The 23033-nt window shown below is 42.0% G+C and overlaps 1 protein-coding gene across 2 annotated transcripts in view; it reads right to left on the reverse strand.

Moving 5' to 3' along the window:
- Positions 1 to 23033, reverse strand: part of NECAB2 (N-terminal EF-hand calcium binding protein 2) — a 110060-nt gene that overhangs the window by 59317 nt on the left and 27710 nt on the right. For both annotated transcript variants that reach the window (XM_075837563.1, XM_075837562.1), the window contains exon 3: positions 9912 to 10020. In XM_075837563.1, the coding sequence (XP_075693678.1) occupies positions 9912 to 10020 (109 nt within the window). The remainder of the gene's footprint in view (positions 1 to 9911; positions 10021 to 23033) is intronic.

Below are 23033 nucleotides of genomic sequence, written 5' to 3' on the forward strand. Positions count from 1 at the left end.
GAAGATTCCAGAACCTGCTCGTATGTTCCATACAGCAGACTGACAGTTGACCCCAGCAGGTAAGTACCAACTGTAAATAATAAGAAGGGGAGGAAGGAAGAAACCAGAACATACAAACAAAACAACCTCTTTTAAATTAAATAAAATTCTATGTAGGGCTGTGATGCCATGTGTCCCCCAAGCGAATTGCTATGGGGGCCCCCGACATTAGATTTATGTCGTCCGAACCAGTCAATTTCGGTGGGACCGGCCGACCATCAAACGTGTATGTCAGCGTCCTGACTTTGCTCCCGATGGCATGTGTCGTGTAAGAGAAAAGATTGACATGTTGAATTTTAACATGCACGATCCTTTAATTTGTATTTTAGCCGCTGACCGACTCCTTTCTCCATATTGTAAACACACGCATGCATGTGTATGAGGGAGTCCAGAGGAACAGCGGTCAGCCACAATATTGTTTAGCCGACAGCTATCTAAACTGTATGGCAGCTTAAATGGCTGTTGACGGATTTTATTATGGCTTGGTTACTGTATTGTGCACCTTAAAGTGTGCCGCCAGTAAGGATCACAGCCATGTATCCTGCTCAAATTTGAAAACGGATGGCGGGAGAGCAAATTAAAAGTCTGTTTGAAATCTGCTGAAATTCCTGCAACAAATCTACCACTCTCCATATACCATTAGACAGTCAACATACTCGATTGAGACACATTAAAAATGAATGGATCGGTCAACAACAGTCAGATTAGTACAAACAGATAGGAGTTAAAATATAAAAAAAAACAATGTATACATATTTTATGTTCATCAAAGGCGGATCCTCACAACGCGCTTGCTGAAGAAACAAACCCTTTCACATATTTAAAAAGCAACGTAAGTCCAGCTCACCACGGCTTCACCGCAGGGATGCACGGTGGACAGGAGAAGTATAATAACAGCGTAGAAACAGAAGAGGAATCCAGCATCCATGGACAGTACAATCGCGGCTTGGTTTACATTGCTCAAAAAACTTTTAGGCCGAGTTATTTGGCGTTGTTTTTGACACTGAAACCGCATTGGAGTCCCCACACTAAATGGCCGAAATCACCTCCCATTAAATTCAATGGGAGGCGGAGGTGTTTTTCCCCACGAGTGGAAAAACGCTTGCAGGATAAAAAAAAGCAACATGCTCTTCCTTCAGGCATTTCCGTCTCTGACCTCCCATTGACATCAACGGGAGGCAGAGAAAGCGGTTTTCGCTGCGTTTTTTTGCCCGCAACACTTATTGGCTGCGGCCGAAAAATGCAGCAAAGCGTGCAGGCAGGTGAAAATCGGCCTATTTTGAGGCAGATTTTCCTGCTTTCAGAAAACTCAGTGTGAACACACTTTTAGAGGAACGTAATAAAGCCGTGATTTTACTGGCAATGGTTGCTGGCTTCCTCTTCTGTTTCTACTGCCAATCAAATGTTCGAAAAAGATTTTCAGTCGCAGAAATTTTCTGCAACAATTCTGCCATGTATAAATATACCCTTGCACACAGCGTTTTTGGAAAAACACAGTTTTTCAGCAAAACACAGAAGTGGATACCAAATGAATAGGAAATCTAAAAAAGGAAAGACAGGCCCTGTTTACATCTGCGGTTCAGGCTTCGTTAGGAGCCTCCGTCACAGATTCCGTCATTTTAGCCCGACAAAATGACGGAAACTATGATGGAAACCCAGGGGAACCCATTAAATTCAGAGGGTTCCATCAGGCACTGTTGGTTTCAGTGATGCGACGGATCCGGCGCTTCCAGTTTTTTTTAATTTTTTGTTCTGCTCATGTGACAGAGCAGAACATCCAAACTGGGGACACAGATGTGAACACAGCCGAATAATTCTCATTAATCTCCTTCCTGGATCTACTCTTGGTTTTGGCTGAAAAAAACTGCAGTGGAGTTTTTCGAAAGAACACCGTGTGAAACCACCATTAAAAAGGAAAAAGGACTCGCAGATTGTTGGCTTCTCGTGCTAATGATCTTCTGAGAACTTCACTGCATTATATTAAATAAAAAGGCTAAACCATAATCACAAGTCTAATATAATATATGCAACAACACGTCAAGGAGGATTAATGTGGAATATAAATAAACTCTGGGAAACATCTTGACAATTAAATCCTGTATTCCCAGAGGATACACCTATATTCCTCCTCGTATGGCCCTATGACAATTACCGCTGAACCCTTATTCATACATTAGATTTGGCGTCACGAATACTGGACTGTAAGCTCGGTAAAAGGTGTTTCATTTTTTATAGCTTCTTACGTGAATTTCTATATGGTGAGTTATATTGCAAACATGCTGCCAAAGGCTTCATTACACAAGGCAGGAGAACTCACGGGAACGGATTCCTTGGATTTAATTTACTTTGTTTGTTTTGGGTGGTTGGAAAAGGGCTGTTTTAAAGCTTCGGGTTATTGAATGTCTCATATGGATTGATTCTGCGCCGTTACTATGGTAACCAATAGTTCAACATACCTGCACTGTACCCGTTGAAACTTCTCCGCCAGCAGATACCTAGGAAGTTGTTGGGGCTATACTTGGCATCTATTGTGATTGGCGCTCACGCACAACTGAAGTTTTATGGATATTTTGATCTTTTACTACTATCTAAGTAAGCCAAACACTATAAATAATGAATAGTTACTCATAAGATTAGATGAAGGGGCACACCAAAATCGAATATAGAACTGCAGCTACCGAGCTTCTAAATCAATGCAAAAAATTTTTGGAAATAAAAATCTTAAAATCGTAGTTTTTATAGAAAAAAAAAAATGGTTAATTACCCCGAAAAATATCTATGCAGGAATTTCCTATTGACAGCTGTTGTAGAGTTTCTTGCTCATCAATGTAATTGCATCAAATGAAGCGTCAGAGGCTGGCACCACAGCCAGAATCACTCTGTGTGATTAAAAAGGACTCCCATGTGGGCAATGCCAATGTGTATGGGCCGGCTATTAGCAAGTGATAAGAGACAGATCACAGAAATCAGGTCACTATCCGCCGGCTTCATCTGCAATCCTTTTTTTTCTTTTTTAACCTAAATTCAGAAGCTTTTCGTCATGGGTATTTGCTGGCAATGACATACAAATCACAGGTTTCCTGGTCTTGGGAATTCCATGACAATGGGTTTTAAGAATGGCAGGCAAACCCTAGGATGGGCAGGAAATCAAGACTTGTGTTCTCAGAAAGTGAATGGACACTTCCATCCTTAAGGGTATGTGCACACGAGAAGTGCCTTTTACGTCTGAAAAGACAGACTATTTTCAGGAGAAAACAGCTGCCTCGTTTCAGAAGTAAAAGCAGCTCCTCGCATTATGCGAGGCGTCTGTGACGCTCGTAAATCTTGAGCTGCTCTTCATTGACTTCAATGAAGAATGGCTCAAATTACGTTGCAAAGAAGTGCCCTGCACTTCATTGCCGAGGCAGTCAATTTACGCGTCGTCGTTTGACAGCTGTCAAACGACGACGCATAAATTACAGGTCATCTGCACAGTACGTCGGCAAACCCATCCAAATGAATGGGCAGATGTTTGCCGACGTATTGTAGCCCTATTTTCATAATACGCCTCGTTTACGTCTGAAGATAGGTCGTGTGAACCCAGCCTTACACAGAATTCATTGAACCAAGCTCTTCAGGTTAAGCTACTGTGAGGTTCGCAGCAAAAAAAAAAACAAAACGATTTTGACCGTGACAACCCAAAAACCACTGACAGGTAACAATGGCACCTGACAAGGGGTGGGATTAATTAGGCAGCAAGTGAACAGTCAGTTCTTGAAGTTTATGTTGTAGGAGCAGAAAAGAAAAATTGGTAAGCGGAAGGATCTGATTGACTTTGACAAGGACCAAATTGTGACGTTCGCCAACTGGGTCAGAGCATTTCCGAAATAGCAGGTCTCGTGGGGTGTTCCCAGCATGCAGTGATTAGTACCTGCCAAAAGTGGTCCAAGGAAGGAGAACCGGGTCATAGGTGCCCAAGGCTACTCTAGCACAAATTGATGAAAAAGTTGATGCTGACCATGATAGAAAGGAGTCAACACACAATGCATCGCAGCTTGCTACATATGGCGCTGCGTAGCTGCAGACCGGTCGTAGTACCCATGCAGACCTCTATCCACAGCCGAAAGTGCCTACAATGGGCACTTGAGCATCAGAACTGGACCAATGGAAAACAGAATTCTCTAAAGGCAGTGGCCCCTTTCAGTAGGTTAATGTACCCTGTCACACAAAGAAATGTTCAGGAATGGTTTGAGGAAAATGACAAAAAAAGAGTTCAAGGAGTCGACTTGGCCTCCAAATTCCACAGCTCTCAATCCGATCAACAATCAGTAAGATGTGGTAGAAAAACAAGTCCGATCCATAGAGTCCCCACCTCACAACTTACAGGACTTAAAAGATATGCTGCTAATGTCTTTGTGCCAGATACCACAGAGGTCTTGTGGAGTCGATGCCTCTACATGTTAGAGCTGTTTTGGTGGCACGAGATGGACCTACACAATATTAGGCAGGTGGTTTTATGGTCATGGCTGATTGGTGCACGTTGGCCACAGAGGGCTAGCCCACCATCATAGCCAGTGGTGGCCAAACATTATAATGAAATCTATCAGAAGATCTGGATGTTAGGACACCAGGTTGTTCTTCTGCTGGTTTCTACAGAGAAGTGAAAATACTGCCGTAGGCTTGTGTTCGTTTGCTTTTCCTTATCCTCTTCGAGTGAAAGGCTCATCATCAATTTTGGCCATCACTATTAACTGGTGTGGATGACATGCCACGATGGCTAACGTCCATTTTTCCAAAGAATTAAAAAGGGTCACAGGAGAACTCTGGATTATTATGGCTAGAACTGATGACTATCCATGGTGTTGATGTTGAGCCATAGCCTTTTTCCCCCAACGGATATGACAGGCTGAATTTTCTATGGGTACCAACAGGTCAAGATGGCAAAAAGCAAAGCGGTTGAATCAGGGCACATGGGAAGAGTTCCAGAATGTTTTTATTCTAGCAGTAAAGAGTCTTTTGGTTTGAGCAGGGAAGGATATTTCAGTGGACGGTCTTGTCCTTGAATTTATTTGTATGTGGTAATTTGGTCAGATCTAAGTTTTTTTTTACCTCCAAACTATTCCTCAAATATTTTCAAAAGTTTCTATAGAATATAGCAAGTGTTGAGATGGTTTGAACATCAAGAGATGCAAAACTTGGGGGACTGTATGCCCTATTCTTCCTAGCCCTGGCAGTAGATTTCTGGTTGATTGATATCAGCTTTCCGTTTCCTAGAACTCCTAAATCCTTTACCATCTGACTATACCCATTCTCTCCCTTTTCACTGCCATAATGTCTTTATCTCGTCGCACAACACAACAGTTAATCTGAGGTCCAATATGCCCTACAATTCAATAGGGAACCATTTTGGAGCATGGTAATGTCTACGTGACATTACTGCACAGGATACTTTGTAGCACTTTGAGGTTTCCTTACTTGCTCCCAGTCACCATTTTTGAGCTTGTATCACTACCGGTAAATATTTTGTTCTTTATGGATATTTTTTTGTTTGTTTCCGTATATTTATTCATGGACATAGAAGTCAGTTACGATGCAAACCCAACATTTTAGTAATTTGTGTATTCCTTTCTCTTTGCAAAGAAGAAGGTCTGTAGAGTTGGAAAAAGTAGACCAGCTCTGTACGTCTCACTGCAGCGAGTGTGACAACAGATGTCCCAGCTTGCAGAGTTGGGAAAGAAAAAGTCTGGTCCATTGAGAGAGCTGGAGAAGGAATAGCATGGCTAGGGAAGGAGTGGTATGGTCCATAGGAGAGCAGGGGTAGGAATGGTATGGCTAGGAAAGGAGTGGTAAGGTCCATAGGAGAGCAGGGGCAGGAATAGTATGGATAGAGAATAAATGGTCTGGTCCATAAGAGAGCAGGGGCAGGAATAGTATGGTTAGGGGAGGAATGGTAAGGTCCATAGGAGAGTAGGGGCAGGAATAGTATGGATAGGGAATAAATGGTCTGGTCCATAAGCGAGCAGGGTTAGGAGTGGTATGGTCCATAGGAGAGTAGGGGCAGGAATAGTATGGATAGGGAATAAATGGTCTGGTCCATAAGCGAGCAGGGTTAGGAGTGGTATGGTTAGTGAAGGAGTGGTAATGTCCATAGGAGTGTAGTGGCAGGAATAGTATGTATAGGGAATAAATGGCCTGGTCCATAAGCGAGCAGGGTTAGGAGTGGTATAGTTAGTGAAGGAGTGGCAAGGGCCATAGAAGAAGAGGTGGGGCAGGAATAGTATGGAACATAGAAAAGCTGGGGGTGTAGTTGGGCATACATGACAGCTGGGAGGGGGGTTATTTAGTACATAGAAAAGCTGTGAAAGAGGTCCACAGGAGAACTTGGGCAAACGTTGCATGGGAAGGAGGTGTTTGGTCTACAGGACAGCAGGAACAAAAAGTAGTACAACACATAGCAGAGTTATGAAAGTATTGGTCTAGTGACTAGTCCATAGGAGAGCTAGAGGAGTGGTAAAACACAAAGTAGAACTTTCAAAGTAGTGGTCTAGAACATAGAAGAGCTGGGGCATGGGTGGGATGGCGCAAAGTGGAGAAGAAATAGTCTCACATGGCAGAGTAGGAGGAGTGGTATGGTGAATAGAATAGGGAGAGGAGTCACTACTTTGTGCAGTATACGCACGCCTAATTCTTGGAAAGTTAGCGGAGCGGTTTTAGATGTAGTCAAGCTTGGCATAAGGTCTCATGGTACAGTACCACCAGACAAACAAGTTGCAGAACCAGGAGGAGGGAGTGCGGGGCCATAAAAAGTGACACTTGGATAATTACTGCACCGTTCCAATACCAAATGTCTGATACTACGATGGTGATCTCATTAAGAAGGGAGAAGAATTGTGGAGTATAAGAATGGGAAGCAATTAAAATAATGACCTTAAGCTGCAGCGAGAGAATAAACACCATCAAATGCGAATGCGAGTTTCATGGCTGCTCCTGAGGTCTAAAAGTTCAGCCGGTCTTGGCTGCCATCTATGCAATTACAGTGACATCCTAGTACCACAACCATGCCATCCCCGCAGATTAAAAACAACGGGAAGGCACCGGTACCCTGCAGAATGATGAAAGCCCACAGGCTGTGCTTTAGGATGGCAGAGGTCTGAACATCATCGAGGTATCAATTCCTCTATTGGAAACTTCATCAAACACAAAACAAATGCAAAAACATTCAAATATCATAAAAGCTTGGCATGAAAGAGTTAATCATGGCGCTGTCCCTTTAAACCAGGAATAAATGTTTAATCAGAAGTGATTAGAGGAATTATGCAGAATTCAATGAGGGAGAAGAGAGAATCGGCGCGGCTCAGATCCCTTTTGTTTGATTAGGAGTCTGACAATAAATCAAGGGAACATTTTTAGAAAGATTTGCTTTTCCTTCATAGACCGCTATCTCCAACAGCTGTCAGCAAACTGAAGAATACAGCGCTAGATACGTAGTAATAATGGAACAGCGACGAGTAGCTAGATAAAGACATCAGAAAGTGAGCGAAGGAGAGTAGAAAAAATAAGGGAATTTTAAAAGTCATGTGAATTATAGGAGGTAAAATTTGTTAAAAAAAAAAAAAGGCATCTTCACATTTTTCCCCCCTATCAAGGGACTTGGTGAGCTCCAGTCCACTCACCGTTCGTTTCTACAAGCAGTGGTCAAAGAGAAGGTAACTACTATACCCGGAGAACAGTTCTGCACTAACCCCGGGAAAAGGAAATCATCAAGTCATCACAAAATACTGGAAAACTCCCGTCCGTTAGAGAATGCTACTGATAATCAGAAGACCTCGATACCCACATGCCACATTGTCAGAGTATCCGTTGTATATTGATAGTCGTCAGTATGCATCTTTCATTATCAGGTAATTTTTTTTTGTCCAAAATTCTCGTAATATATATATATATACACACACACACACACACACACACACACACACACATCTATATCTTTATATCGGCCAAAACTGTTTTGTTGTGGTACAGCGCTCCATATCCCCTGCATAACCGGATACAAAACAGAATATTCTGGCTACCTGCAGCCACCACTAGAGGGAGCTTTTTTTTTTGTGAAGAAAAAAAAAAAAAAAAAGTCAGAAAACACCTCCCATTGATTTAAAATGGGGGGGGGGGGGGGTGGACGTTTTTTTTCCCCCATGAGTGTAAAAAACGCTCGCGGGGAAAAAAAATAAGTGTCATGCCCTTTCTTCGGGCGTTTCAGTCTTTGACATCAATGAGAGGCAGAGAAAGCGGTTTTCGCAACATTTAATGGCCGCGGCCGAAAACGCAGCTAAGAGAGTGCAGGCAATTCCTGAAGGAATTTGAGGCAGATTTTTCTGCCTGCAAAACAACTGTGTGAACAGCTCTTTACCAGAAAGAGCTGTTCACACAGTTTTTTGCAGGCGGAAACATCTGCCAGGGTGGTTGCTGGCAGCGAGGGGGGTTAGGTTTTAAACCTAAGCATGGGATATGTAGATCTTATCAGCTAAAATGCTCAGTCCAAATAATCAGGACTTCAAATAAAACATGAATACATGAAACTTTGCTGTAATTAGATATATTACAAAGTGTCCTTCTTTACCTGCAAGTAGCCTGAAGTTCCCCTTCCTCTATCTCAGGGGTGAGCAACCTTCGGCACTCCAGCTGCTGTGAAACTACAACTCCCAGCATGCCCTGACAGCCATTGGCTGGAATAATAAAGCCTTTGTCTGTCAGGGCATGCTGGGAGTTGTAGTTTCACAACAGCTGGAGTGCCGAATGTTGCTGACCCCTGCTCTACCTGCCGGCACTATGAATTTAGTCACTAAAAAGCCACATTTCAGTAACAGTAACTGAACTCACAGAGGAGTGGGGGATGCAGCTGCAATTTCTCTGCCTTAGGCCCCATGCACACGACCATAAAATTAGTCTAATGTCAGACCGTAATTGCGGTCTGCAATTACAGACACATTCACTTCTATTGACCACGGATACCTTCCCATATATTCACGGGAAGGTGTCCAGGCCGTAGAAGTGTACCACAAAAGAGGACATGTGCGTTCTTTTGCTTTTCACGGACCGTGCTCCCATACTTTATATGGGAGCATGACCCGCAAATGCGGGTGGCTGTCCGCGGCCATGCCCGTAATCGCGGACCATGATTACGGGCACGGCCGTGTGCATGGGGCTTTAACGGATAGCACACTGACACATTCATTGCTACGGAGCCACGCACACTTCTGTTGTTTTAACGGAACCGTGTGGCCGTTCGACAAAAACAGGACAGGTCCTACTCCTGTCCGTTTTGACGGAACGGTCTCAGCCTTTTCATTTATTTGGTCCGTTGAAACTGACTGCACACGGAAGCCATCCGTGTGCGGTTCATGTTTCACAGATCAGTCAATAGCGGCCGTACGACGGCAACTGAAGTGCGCATGAGGCCTTAGCCTGCGTACGTGATTGGTGCTGTGAGAGGGGAGGGTGGAGCAGCAGGTTGTGGCAGCAGATTGCTGAGTGGGCTGGTGTAAAGCAAGAGAGCTGTGCTGTAAGCTCCGACCAAAGTCAAAGAGAAAAGAGAACATAGCGAGAAGTGAGAGACACAAAACATGCAGATTACACATACTTCTGTATTATAATTTTAATAATAAATCTGCTACTGTCTAAGGAGTTACTGTCCTTCCACATCACAAAATAGATTTCATGCTGCCTCATAACCCCAATATGTCCCCATTATTATTTTATTTGAATGACGGTCTATATCGTACTGTAGCTTTAATGTTACTAAACAATGGACAGCAAGACGAACAGTCATGGGGTGAACATAGAAGAAACGCACGGACATGCTCTATTAAGCAGAGGGAAAGGCATCATGTTCTTACTTGGTGTTGTCAGAGTCGATGGTGTGAAACAGCTTCTCAAGTTCTTCCTCGTTGAGGGTCCCATCTGAGAAAAAGGTCTGGAACTCCTCTAGAGACAACTTCCCATCATCTAGAAGAGAATCATCGGTTAAGAACACTTCCAGCGGACGGAGAATTTACCTTTCTGTAACAATCTGTAATAGTGTATGAAAATTCATCTACACTCAAAAACTGTTTTTGCACGATTATCATTTAAGATGGCGATAGAGGTTGCAAGAGTTATTTATTAGCATATTGACAGCAATAAAATTATCCAAGTGTGCCATGAACTCAATAATGAGGACCTGCCTGATCCCCTGGCATGTCTGTTTTCGGAAATACATTTATTTCCTAAAAAAAACGAAAAAAAAAAAACAAAAAAAAACAAAACACCAGTGTGGTATTTACCAATTTTCAAATCTGCAGCATTCCCATTATGTTGGAGAAATGGCGCAAATTTTTACAGCGTTGCAAAATGTGAAATTCGTGGCAAATCAGCAGCACAATCTGTGGAGAAAAAAATCCCCAACTCTGCTATATCTGCCCATGGTCAAAAGCTTCCAATAATGCAAAGAATTTCCACTGATTATAGCCAACGGTTTTGGTCCCACTGATATAATTATTGAAGGGCAATTTACTGATAAATTTGCATGAAAACTTAATGGAGGATATTTATTAATGCAATTATGCCTCCTTAATGACCTATGGATAATGGTGCTTAAAAATAGTGGTCAAAAAAGACAGATATAACCTGGCATTGTCCACTAGAGGGCACTGTAATTCATATAGGGGAATACACTTCAATTGGAGACAGATTGGGCCAGTCTATGCGGATGTGACCAAATGTTCTTTATCCTAATATTGCGTTTCCTATTGATGTGCTAGCAAAGACTTAAAAATAAAAAATAAAAAAGCTGCAATACACCTAAAAAAACATCATAAGAAATCATTGAAATTAATAGAATGAGGTCTTTGACAGTGTACGCGATCATGGACTGTATTTGGATGTGCCTGATGTCACCACACTGCACTACCTATACCCAGAATCATCCAGAAGCCTCTTCATGGTTTGATGGACAAATACATGGGCGGTTTTATAAAGTTAAACTCATTTTTGTTCAGGACTGGAAAAATTCCAAAAAGCAAGGTATCCAATGAACCTAGAAATTTGCAAGCAGCACCTAACCTATGACACAATTTGGTGAATCCATGACCCTTGTATACGCCTAAAAATTTACACCAGACGTCAGAAAAGACAAGGAGATATTTTTTTTTATAGTACTGGAACAATTAAAAGCAAAAAAAAAAAAAATATGTAAATATAAAAAATTTTGACATCACCCATTGCTCCTCATGGTAGATTCTTGACTGATAAACCGTACACGAGATAATAAATGGCAGCCAATCATATTCTTAAGCAAATTCTTACCACAAACACAAAAGGTTACTACTCATTTAGAAGCAGATCTATGCCAAGTCTATGCCCACCTTGTCTGCGCTAACACAGTACATAAAGGGTGCAGCGATATGGAAGGGGTTAGTAATCTAGCTGGCCACTTAGATGTCTTCAGTGCCTTTTGTTTAATGGGAATCAATATTTTGCCATATACCCGCCTCCATATGTCTTCTCCATCTACCAGCATAAAGACGGAACACATAAAACCCCCCACTTGACCACCGTCCCTGTACCCTTCATTAAAAATTCTCTGCAGAACTTAAACCCGGGAGTATTCAAGTCACGACAACCCTATAAATCATACAAACCAAGTATAACATTATTATAAGACGATAGAAAAATTAAACCTGTAACTATTAAAAAAATAATTATATATATATATATATATATATATATATATATATATATATATATATATATATATAGGAAAGAGCTTTACCTGGAATATCTTCTCCCGACCCGAATACAAAAAGATTAAAAAATTAAAAAAACCTAAGTACTTCCTCCAAGGAAAAAGACTCACCTTCCGTAAATCTTACATACACTTAAAGGTGACATAAAACTCCTACCTGTTTTCAGCTGCGATAGGAAAACTTGGAGCATCCTTTGAGCCATTTTAGACAGTAAATGAATCAGTGTGATTAAGAAAAGTGATCGAAACGCCCTCGTCGGTGGTAGAGAAAACACACACACTGTCACTTGTTTATTATAAATAATTTAGGGCTCTCATTTCGGAATCTCCTTGAAGACTCGGAGCCCCACCGAGGGTCATTAACAATGTACATAGAAAGAGTGAGTCTGTTTAGTTTAATTGGATACACAAAGCGGTGTTTAATCTAGTAAGAAAGGTCACGATACAGTTTTATTATAAATGAGTCTCTTATGGGTAGTCGGACGTGAAGTTAAAAAGATGGTGTTTATATGTGGATTGCTGGTTTAGCTCAATGAATGCAACAGGCTTTATTTCGGGACTATAAAGAGTCTCGTTCATTGTGCTCCATTTTCTAAAAGCTAGTTACACCAACATGGTATTGAAAAAGAGGAGATCTATGGTGGTGTTTGGTAGCCATTCTGGCACTTGCAGGACCAATATACAGTCGAATCACTGCCGAATGCTGGTGAATGTCTTTCCCTACCGTAAAGGGACTCTGTAGAGCCAAGAAAAAGTATTCTTGACCGTACAGACTAACACAAAGTTGACAATTGACCAACAGGTAACTCGCCAATTACCCAAAAGTCAATTTTGCAGGCTCGGGGACAGCTAAATAAGGTGTACAGTTTCGGGATCCGGACAAAGAGTTCCATAGATCTTAGCTACCTGGTTCTCTGCGAGCAGTGTCTTACTAAAGTTCCTTGGACGTACCAAAGGAAATGATTTTGAAGACTCAACCTCAATCTCTACAGCACATCCCCCTTAAATTCAATATTGTTCTCATTGAACACTCATCTATATGGAGAAATAGGATATAAGTGAATCAACGTAGAAGAAATAAGCCCTAGCTCCAAATTGAGTAGTCTTCTGCTGGACATTTACGAGCCATTATTCAATATCCTGGGCCTACCTTTGGATTTTGTTACACTGGTGGGAGTGTCCAACCTTGACTAGGACAATAGTTTGGAAAAATCTTTCTTTTCCAATATGCATAGGTCACACTTGGGCGCCATGATCTAAATGTAGGCTTTTCTGCCATATTGTGGGACCACCACTTATTATTCAATCTGGAATCAGATCACAGAAGAATCTTGCGAATCCCTGTGGGGGATGGAGCGATGCCGCTGACTCAGGATGGGCTGGGATTGCTTGATGCGTATTTACTGTTCAGTCAGCAGTTCATTTGATTTAGGTTTATTCCTATAATGATCTGATCGTGCTGCAGGAATTAAAGCAGTTTAGAATTTATAGCTACTTGTCGTGTTCTTTATTTCCAATTTGTACAAGAACAAGATTCTTAATCCTTTCCTTTGCAGAGGCAGAAGTCACGACATGGGAGGAACACTTTTCCTGATGAATGATGGAACCATCTCGGTCTCCATTTATTTCCATCCGGAAAATTGTAACCTCCAGCCACCTGGTCTACTGGTAAAACACAATCTGGAGAAAAATTGTTGCACTCTTTTCTATGGCGCAATGATGGTGGCCCATCAAATGCAAGAACTTCCACTGATGTCATTGTACTAGCCATGACAATGATGGTAGAACAAGTCTGTAAAAGCATTTTTGGGCGAAAGTACAAAAGGAAACCAGTGATCACATCATATAAAAACTTAGTAGCAATGAACACAATCCATCCCTAAGCTTACAGCTCTGCGTCGTTGCCTGCAAGTGGCGGTAAAATCTGAATGGTCGGATCACTCAGACTTAAAAGGCGCAAGACGTGGGTTTTTAATTGCATTCTTTAGAACTCTCAAATGAGGTCAACGACTCCTCAGATTTATATACGTTTTTGAAATTCCCTTTTCTAGTCATTTATTGTCTTTGATATTAATGGGGGTTTTTTCACTACCCGAGAACTGATTACCTATCCACCAGATAGGTCATCAGTATACTATCGGTGGGGGTCAAACAACCAGACCCCACACCGATCAACTGCTTCGGCTACCTGCAGGCACCGGATGTCATTACGCAGTATGCAATGTACGGAGCCGGAAGCAGTTGGCTCCGTACGTTGCATAGCGGCCGGGCTGCCGAACTACAGCTCGGCCGCTATTCCATGACCGAAGCCACCTGCTTCCAGCATGGCCCTCCAATGCCCGGAGGCAGATAATGGGTGCAGGGTCCAGGTGTCGGACCCCACCGATCGTATACGGATTGACCTATCCACCGGATAGGTTATCAGTTGTCCGGTAGTGGACAACCCCTTTAAGCACGTAGGGTTGAATTTTTAGCTTTTATTAGAGGTATAACTGAGCTCTTGAAGACCTGATCAAAAATCCGTGATAGTACCCGGCCCCATCAACTATTGTCATTTTTATAGGATTGAAGTCCTGTTCTGTATCGGGGGGACTGAAACCTCTTCATCCACCATAGTTACCCCACTTTTATATGTACTGCCCGTAGCAACACAGTATAATATTGAGAAGTAGATCTAAAAGGAGTCCAATGTCTATAAAGAATGCATCCTTCAGCTCGGGAAACGTTGTAGTTTTTGCTTTTCCAGCCTTTACTTATATATTGAAAAAATTTAATCCTATTTATTTTGCTTTTACTAAGGTAAACTCTACTATGAGGCGTAGTCTTGTGTCAGGATTTATAATGAGAGATCCTGGGGGAGAATTACCAAGTAAAATACACCAGAATTCTAGCGGATATTGCTATAAAAAGTAAAATTTGCATTGCATGTGGCAAATCTGTTCTGTGTTTTGTACCTTTATCCAGTTTTGAAAATTTTTGTAGAAAAAGGGGTATGACTAGGAGGTTGAAAATTCTGGCAAATGTAGAACTAATTTTTAGGTGAAAAATATTGGTGTAAAGAAAGTGGAAACTGACATGTATAGTGAAAGTGTGCTATTTTTATAAATTTTGCACAATTTGAGCCATTTTCACCATCTCCTATCATGATTTCTTTTTTTACAATATTGATAAATGCGTATGCATTTTCCTTTCTTCCACCTACTTTTAATCCAGGAAATCTAACCACGATCTGGCTTACCACAACGGAGGTCTGGCCGTGAAAAACCGTCCGTGTGCCGGCTCGAACATGGTACGATTTCCCAGCCTGACTATGGTACAGGACAGGTGAACAGGACTCCTGGCATCATAGACATTTCGATTGCTAGGAGTCCCTGCCTCCCCACAGAACTGTTGAATTTGTTCAACACAGAACAGCAATTCCATAGGGAGGCAGTGACTCCTAGCATCATAAATGTCTATGATGCCAGGAGTCCCGTTCACCTGTATCGTGGTCAGGCCGGCAAATCCAGCCGACACGGACCGTTTTTTCACGGCCCGACCTCGGTCGTGTGCAAGAGCTGTGTCACCTAATATTTCAAAGAGTGAAATATCCAGAAGGCTGCTGTATTTTTTTTCCAGCGTGGTGCTTTACATCAGCATCAGCTGGATTTAATCCTTTTTCTGATCACTTAATTCTTTCCTAGGTGACGCCAGCTGCTGCCCTTCCTCCCATCCCCAGTAAAAAAAACAAAAACGACATGTCCAACAAATAGGGTTTAGGATATTCTTCGAATTTCACCCATAATGCTAAATTTACACATTACTCTCAACTGGTAGCTGATCATAAAACCTTCAAAACAGGTGGGACACATGTCACGCTAAGTCATATTCTGAAAATTTTTTCACACTAGATACAAGGTGAGGAGATTCTGCACTGAATTCTATATAGTTGTGTGTGTATTTCTGGATGATGTAATATAGAACATAAAACAAAATATATTATATTACAAAACAGAAAAATCATATGGCCTAAAAACGGAGTTAGAAGTCCCGAACTGGCTCAGAGTACCAGTGGATCCTCCGGTAGGCCCGGGTTGTGACACATTAGTCCAGAAGAAAACACCACTCAGAGCCGACTCGAGCTAATTCCTTGCTGCGAAGGACAATTCTTACTGAGTTCATTCCCCTAAAACCTATTCAGATTTATTAAAAGGGTTCTCCCATGAAGAACTGGTTTTTGTACGGAAGACGGACATCTGTTGCAGCGCGCAGATTTCTGGTAGCATTACATGCTGGCCATTCAAATGAATAGTTCTCTATAGTCATCCACAGCGTAAAATCTGCAGCATATTAAAGTAGCAGCAAAATAAATGAGATTTAACAAATCTCATCCACATGCTACTGTAGGTTTTTTATGGCTCCCAGAACATGTCGCTTTTTTCCTCCAAAATCGTCCAGAAGCCGCCAGGGGGAAAAAGACAAATAAAAAGAAAGCCGCATCTATGTCTCCCATTGAAATCAATGGAGGGCAATGTCGGCCATTTTTGTTTGCGTGGATTCTGATGCAGTTTCCGCGTCAAAATCAACGCCAAAAACCTGAACTGACCCTGATAAAAGGTCGCAGCTCCAGTTGAAGGGGGAAAGGGTGAAGCCCTTTAACTACAACTATTACCATTTCTTTAAAAGACAATGAAAAAAATGATTGACTATTAGAACACAACATGTGAACCAGGCCTAAAAGGTGGTCACACATATTAGATTGATTAAGGTCAGCCGACCATCTAATGTGCATGGGGCCTCCAGACTCCGATGTCGGGAAAGAAGGATCGGGCAGATGGATTTCAACATGTCCAATTCTTTTGTTCTCAGAAAAGATAAGCTGCTGCCAGACACTTCTAGTATTTTTCGTGTGTGACCATAAAGAAGATATCGTGGCATGGTCTGTTTCTTTTTCCCCAGAAACACCACCACTCCTGTCCATGGCCTGTGTCAATAATTGTAGCTTAGCCACATTCACTTTAAGTGACCGAACTGCATTACCGGATACAACCAATAGACAAGAGTGGAGCTATTTCCAGGAAAAAAAAAGTTACAGTGATAAGAAGAATGATCTTTATAGGAAAGAGATGTATTATCCATTATCAATACTCCAAATTTCATTTATTGTTCCTTTAATCCCACAAATGATGGGAGGCTGTGAAAGGAGCAGTCATCTTGACATTATAAGCCACATTAGTTCTGCTATCAGACAAGTTCTTGGATACGGTAATGAGCTCATTAATTTGTCCGTTGTTTAACTTTCCTTTCATTTTAATTACTGCACTGGCAACCGACCCAACATTTCCTTTATTTTATCATCGTTCTAGAAAGCCTAAACTGGAATTCGGAACAGCAGAGTGTGTGCGTGGTAGCGAGACAGTAAAGGGAGATGTTCTGCGCAAGATATGGTAGCTGACATCCTTAGCGTGACCTGCAATAATTCACAATCTGTGGTTTATAAAAAGCCGTGTTATGCAATCCAGATAACAAAAAGCAGGAGGGGCAGATTTCATCAGATCCTCGGCATCACCGGCTCTTGCAATATTTTTTCGATTGCTTTGAACATCAAACACTTCAAACAAGCATTACGGATCTGCTTTCATGTCGATATAAAAAGCATTGGGGGAACGGGTCTATAGTAGATTTTCAATATGCCCACGTTTTACAAAAGGTATAAATATAAAAAAAAAATAATTAAAAAACCATCCCAAAGAATTCTTTTTTTTTTTTAGACAAGTCTTTTGGAAAAATAAAAAAATAGAACCTCTCCTAGATTTTTATTATGATTAACAAAAATGTAGAGACGGATTCAGCCTCAGAAAAATAAAAAAATCGGCCATTAAAATTTCCATCGACCCCATCTCTGTCACCTCCCCCTCATTAGAGTCTCTCGGAGGCTGTGTAACGAGATTCATCAAACAGGGTGAGCGCACCGCGTTCCGTCTTGCCTTACATTACCAACTGTAATTGGTGCCCTTCAAAGTTTGAAGATTCTGCCTATTGGGTCAGAGCGACTTTGAATTATTCACAGCGACCCGCGACCCGTGTCCTTTATACGTTGCTGTAATAAAGATCAAGGCAGTGATGTTCTTTTCTATTTCGACTGCAAATGCCAAGGATATATGCAGCAGAGGATGAGCCTGGATTTTACATCTCTCCAAAGCTGGATAAAAGAGAGATGCACTCGAGCTCGATAACAGCCCGCGCTAACATTGTATTTGTCAACTATTGTTCAAGGCTACGAGTTGGAACAGACCTGTATTTTCTAGTAAAGCATGCACATTTATAACAGGCGACTGACAGATCTGTCACTTTGAAGATTTACTGTGATAGGTAACATGGCATAGAGAGAAGAGAGCCAGATTCATTAGTATGAGATCTAACTTCTACACTGCCAACATATTCATCAGCAACAAATTGCCCAGTGGCAATTAAATTCTGCAATTTCTTGGTACTACTGATAGCGTCACCCGCTACCTACTGGGCTTAAAACCTCCTTGAATTAACATTCAGCAGTACCCATCACACTCTAAATGGGCACAAGGGCTGCATAGAGTTCTACTAAAAGGGATCAGGAGTTCTTTAAGAAGAAAACAGTGGTAGAAAGTAGGTTGGTGCACCACCCCGGAAATGGATGATCTCATGCATTGGGGGGGGGGGGGGGAATCACGAATGGTTGACAAGAACCTATAATTTGGGTAATTTACCTACATGATCAAAAAGTTTGCACATAGGGTTAAAGGCCGCCATCTTTAGCAATCCAGAGGGAGCTGCAGCTCCATTATACAACGCCAACTTGGTAGTGAGCAGCGATCAAGAATTCTTGCTTAGATTTGGGTGTCTGTTGATGCCACACTTGTAGTAAATGTGGCAGATCTAGAAGATCAGTGCTGTCTCCCCAACTCCCAAGCACCTCTCAATACGGTTACCTTTCACGAGTTTCCTCCTTAAAGGGATTCTCTGGCCACATTTTACAGTAAAATAAAACTACTAGGGCCATTAATTCTTGCATTCTGTTCACCCCAAAATTTCCAAGGTGCTTTTTACACTAGATCGACTTGAAACATCAGGCAAACAACTACTGCTGCATTACTGGGCTGTGCAGCAAGTTGCCAAAACAAGGAGTGCCTGCAGGAGCGGGCAGATAAGGAAGTCTGTGAGGTGCAGCTTGATGCCACCAATAACATTGGTCAAATAGCTGATGACTTTAAGACGAGACTTAAAATATAAATGCAGAGTATGTTTAGTGACAAGCATAAATGTCTCATATAAAGTGAAATTCTGGACAAAAATTGAATTTACAGGATTGATCATTCCCCAAAGGTCCCTGATGGAGATCTTCCTGTACTTTTTATGTAGAATGAGAAAGGAGCCTGAATGGATTGATGTCTTGTGCTGGAAGAGGATTTCTTTATCCAGAGGTTGGGGCACATGATGACACCTATGTAAGTCTCTGTGTTGAACATATTCTCATAGATAGGATACCATTCATTTTGAAGCCACATGTAGGACTGGCCGTAAATAAAATGTATATAACTACTGTCAACCAGTTTACACAACTCACTACCTAGACATCTCAACTGGTTTTTAATAAGCTGCAAAACTCGTGTCATTCACCGGCGTCCATTAGTAAAGACATGAAGCTACCGGCTGGTTTATACGTGCAAGAGAATGAAAAAGGCAACTGGAATTCCATTCATTTACCAGTGACATGGAAAGTAATTGCTCATTGGGGAAGGAAATCTCGGAGTCTCATTTCCCAAATTACTGTATGTTTCCCTTCAGAGAGTATCATGGATCAGAGAGATGAAGGTTCCTAACCCAGCTTGTCCGGAAATATTTTTTTAGTTGCCCGTTTTGCTGCCAGATAAAAGGATTTGTCAAGATGTAAAAAAAAAAAAAAAAAAAAAAAGCCGAAGGCTTTTGTTGCAGTCCATAGGAATACATAGAGTTGCTGGAACATGCTACTTCCTTGAGATTTTCCAGCAACTGTTGCACTAAAAATATATTTAAAAAATAAAATAAAATAGATAAGAAAAACAAACTATGTGAAAATGAAAAAGTGGAGCTTAAGTTGTACACAAGTCGCCTGCAAATCTCTAATTCCAACTGTTGAGTGACAAATAGAGCGATAAGAAAGACATAGGCTAAGTAAAATGTGCGCAAGTTGCACAAAAATCTCCCAATGGTCGCGCGACAAAATGTCTGTGTGTAGCCCTTTGATCGTGCTGGAAATAAGATCCCTTTGATAAAAAGAACGTTTATGGGGAACCGATCAAGATGGCGGTCAGCCTACAGCTCTATCATGTAAATGGCCAACTTTATACATCCTTAAGTCGGCCATTAAATTCTCTGTCCTGTTATTCTAGGGGTGCAGGTCAGTCGCTTACTCCGACTTCAATAACGTTTCATGTAAAATTATAACCCCACTTCCTCCTATGGCATATCGGTCACATCACCTTTTTTATTTACATGGGGCTCCATTGTTAGAAAGGCCCAAAAAAAGTGCCCTACGTCTACCCGGTATAAAAAAAAAGGATTGATTACTTACCGGTAAGCACCCCTGGAGAGACGTCCCATCCGCTGGACAGGAAACCTGCATGCGCAGTTCCCACACAGACGGCGTACACAGAAGTGGATGGGACGGGACCCGTTTGCAGTCCCTATGGGACTGTGGCTGCCGTATTCCATGTCTGTATGTGTCGTTAATCGACACATACAGAAATGGAAAAAAAAATGGCAGCCCCCATAGGGAAGAAAAAGTGAAAAAATAGAAAAAAGTAACACACAAACACAGAAATAAATAAAAACGTTTTTAATAAAACACTAACATTAAACTGACATGAAATTTTTTTTTGTGGTGACACGGTTCCTTTAAAGGGGTTGTCCGAGATATATTTTTATTTTAAAGTTAAACACACAATGCACACATTAAGTATTCCCTAATATACTTACCTGTGCAATCTTGCTTCTGTTCTCCGTTCTGGCAGCTCTTTTCTGCCGATCACATGTCTTCTGACGTCACGTTTTCTTCCTCCTCCACTGTCGTGTCGTGTCCCGATCACATGGTCTCGCCCCAGCGAGACCTCGGATGGGACACGACACGTCACTGGAGACGTGACGTTTCTGCGCGTGCCCGCCCGCCCAGCCTATGCATCTTTTCACTGTGAACGCGCCTATGCATGTTCACAGTGAAAAAAGTGAAGAGGGACGGCACCCGCGGACTAGAAAGGTACAGTGACCTCTGTACTTTTAGTTCTTCCCCTATCAAAGCCTACACATAGTAGGCTTTGATAGGGAATTATACAACACGATGCAGCACACGGGTCGCATGCAGCCCTTGAGGCTGTTATCTGCGGCCCGCGGGACACCGTGCACTGTTTAACAACTGGTTCCCGACCGCTGGCTGTATTTTTACGGCCAGCGGTCAGGGACGGGTCCTTAAAACCCGAGCCATAGACTTTCTACGGCTCGGGTTTTAACTTGCTGCCCGCGCGATCGGGCAGCTGAATGTCGGGTCTCCGGCTGTCAGTGACTGCCGGGGACCCTGAGGAGAAGACAGAAGCAGCTTTAGCTGCTTCTGTCTTCTCTGATCACTTGTACACAGCGCTGAATGCGCGCTGTGTACAGGAATAGAGACAGCAGCAGCGGCGCTGTCTCTATTCCTCCCGGTATCATGTGACTGGTCACATGATCACCGGGTGCCGTTAGTGGCAGACTGCTGCTGGGTCTTACTAGACCCAGCACAGCCCTATTCGTGACAATCGTCACTATGAGAGGGCTGATTTCCCCTGTAACTGGGGCTGCTGTGCAGCTCCAGTTACAGTGGAAAAACATGTAAAAGAAAGAAAAAAAATATATAAAGTTCCCCAAAGGTCTTTTTTGACCTTAGAGGGACAGACAATAGTAATAAAAAAATAGTAAAGTAAAGTGCAAAAAAAAATACAATAATAAATACACATAAAATACCCACCCCCAAAAAAATACCGTTCCCCCCGCCAATCATTGTTGTAACGCTAGCGCTGACCCAATTACCCTAATATAGACATGTAATATATAAGAATTTACGGTAGACAATGACGATCACAAATAAAAGGTCTATTTTAGGGTAAAACTATGTTATTACCAAAAAAAAATAGCTGAAACGTAAAAAAGCTTTTTTTTTTACTAATATTTTCAAACTTTATGAAAGAAAATTCTAAAATTGCAAAAAAGGTGTGTATAAAAATGATAAAAAAAGAAACCTGCATAGTCTACGGAAAAAACGTCGCAAAAATCACGTCGTTAGCCCAACAAATAAAAAAGTTATAGCCATTTAACTACCACGTGCTAAAAAGGGCTAAACGGTGTCTGGTCCTGAAGGTGCAAAATAGCCCGGTCCTGAACTGGATAAGATCTTCTGGGGTCCTGTATCTAAGCCTACATTGTTAGGGTATGTTCACACGAGGGCGTCCATAACGGCTGAAATTACGGGGATGTTTCCGCCTGGTTTTTTTTTAAGCGGAAACAGCGTAGCAAAACTTGTAAAAAACGGCCCGAAAATGCGTACCATTGATTTCAATGGGAGGCGTCGGCGTCTTTTTCCCGCGAGCAGTAAAACTGCCTCGTGGGAAAAAGAAGCGACATGCTCCATCTTCGGGCGTTTACGCCTCTGACCTCCCATTGACTTCAATGGGAGGCAGAGAAAGCGTATTTCCGTTGTTTTATGCCCGCGGCGCTCAATTGCCGTGGGCGAAAAACATGACGGAAAACAACGCGAAAAACGCAGCAAAAAAAGCCGCAAAAACAACGCCAAAAAGGCTACGATAAACGCCGCGAAAAACATCGCAAATAAAGCCGCGAAAAAAGAGGCAAAAAACGCCACGAAAAACGACAGGAAAAACGCCATGAAAGACGCAACGAAAAACGCAGAAAAAAAAACCGCAAACAGCGACGCAAAAAAAAGAGGCGAAAAACGACGCAAAAAAGGCTACGATAAACGCCACGGAAAACGTTGCGAAAAACATCGCGGAAAAAGCCGCAAACAAAGAGGCAAAGAACGCAGTGAAAAACTACTGGGAAAACGCCACGAAAGACGCAACCAAAAACACAGCAAAAATAGCCGCAAACAACGATGCAAAAAAAGAAACGATACGAAAAAGGCTACGATAAACGCAACATAAAACACAGCAAAAAAAGACGCAAACAAACAAGCAAAAAATGCCAAGATAAACGAAGC

The sequence above is a fragment of the Rhinoderma darwinii genome, chromosome 9 (genome assembly GCF_050947455.1).
Source record: "Rhinoderma darwinii isolate aRhiDar2 chromosome 9, aRhiDar2.hap1, whole genome shotgun sequence".
In the NCBI taxonomy this organism is placed as follows: domain Eukaryota; kingdom Metazoa; phylum Chordata; class Amphibia; order Anura; family Rhinodermatidae; genus Rhinoderma; species Rhinoderma darwinii.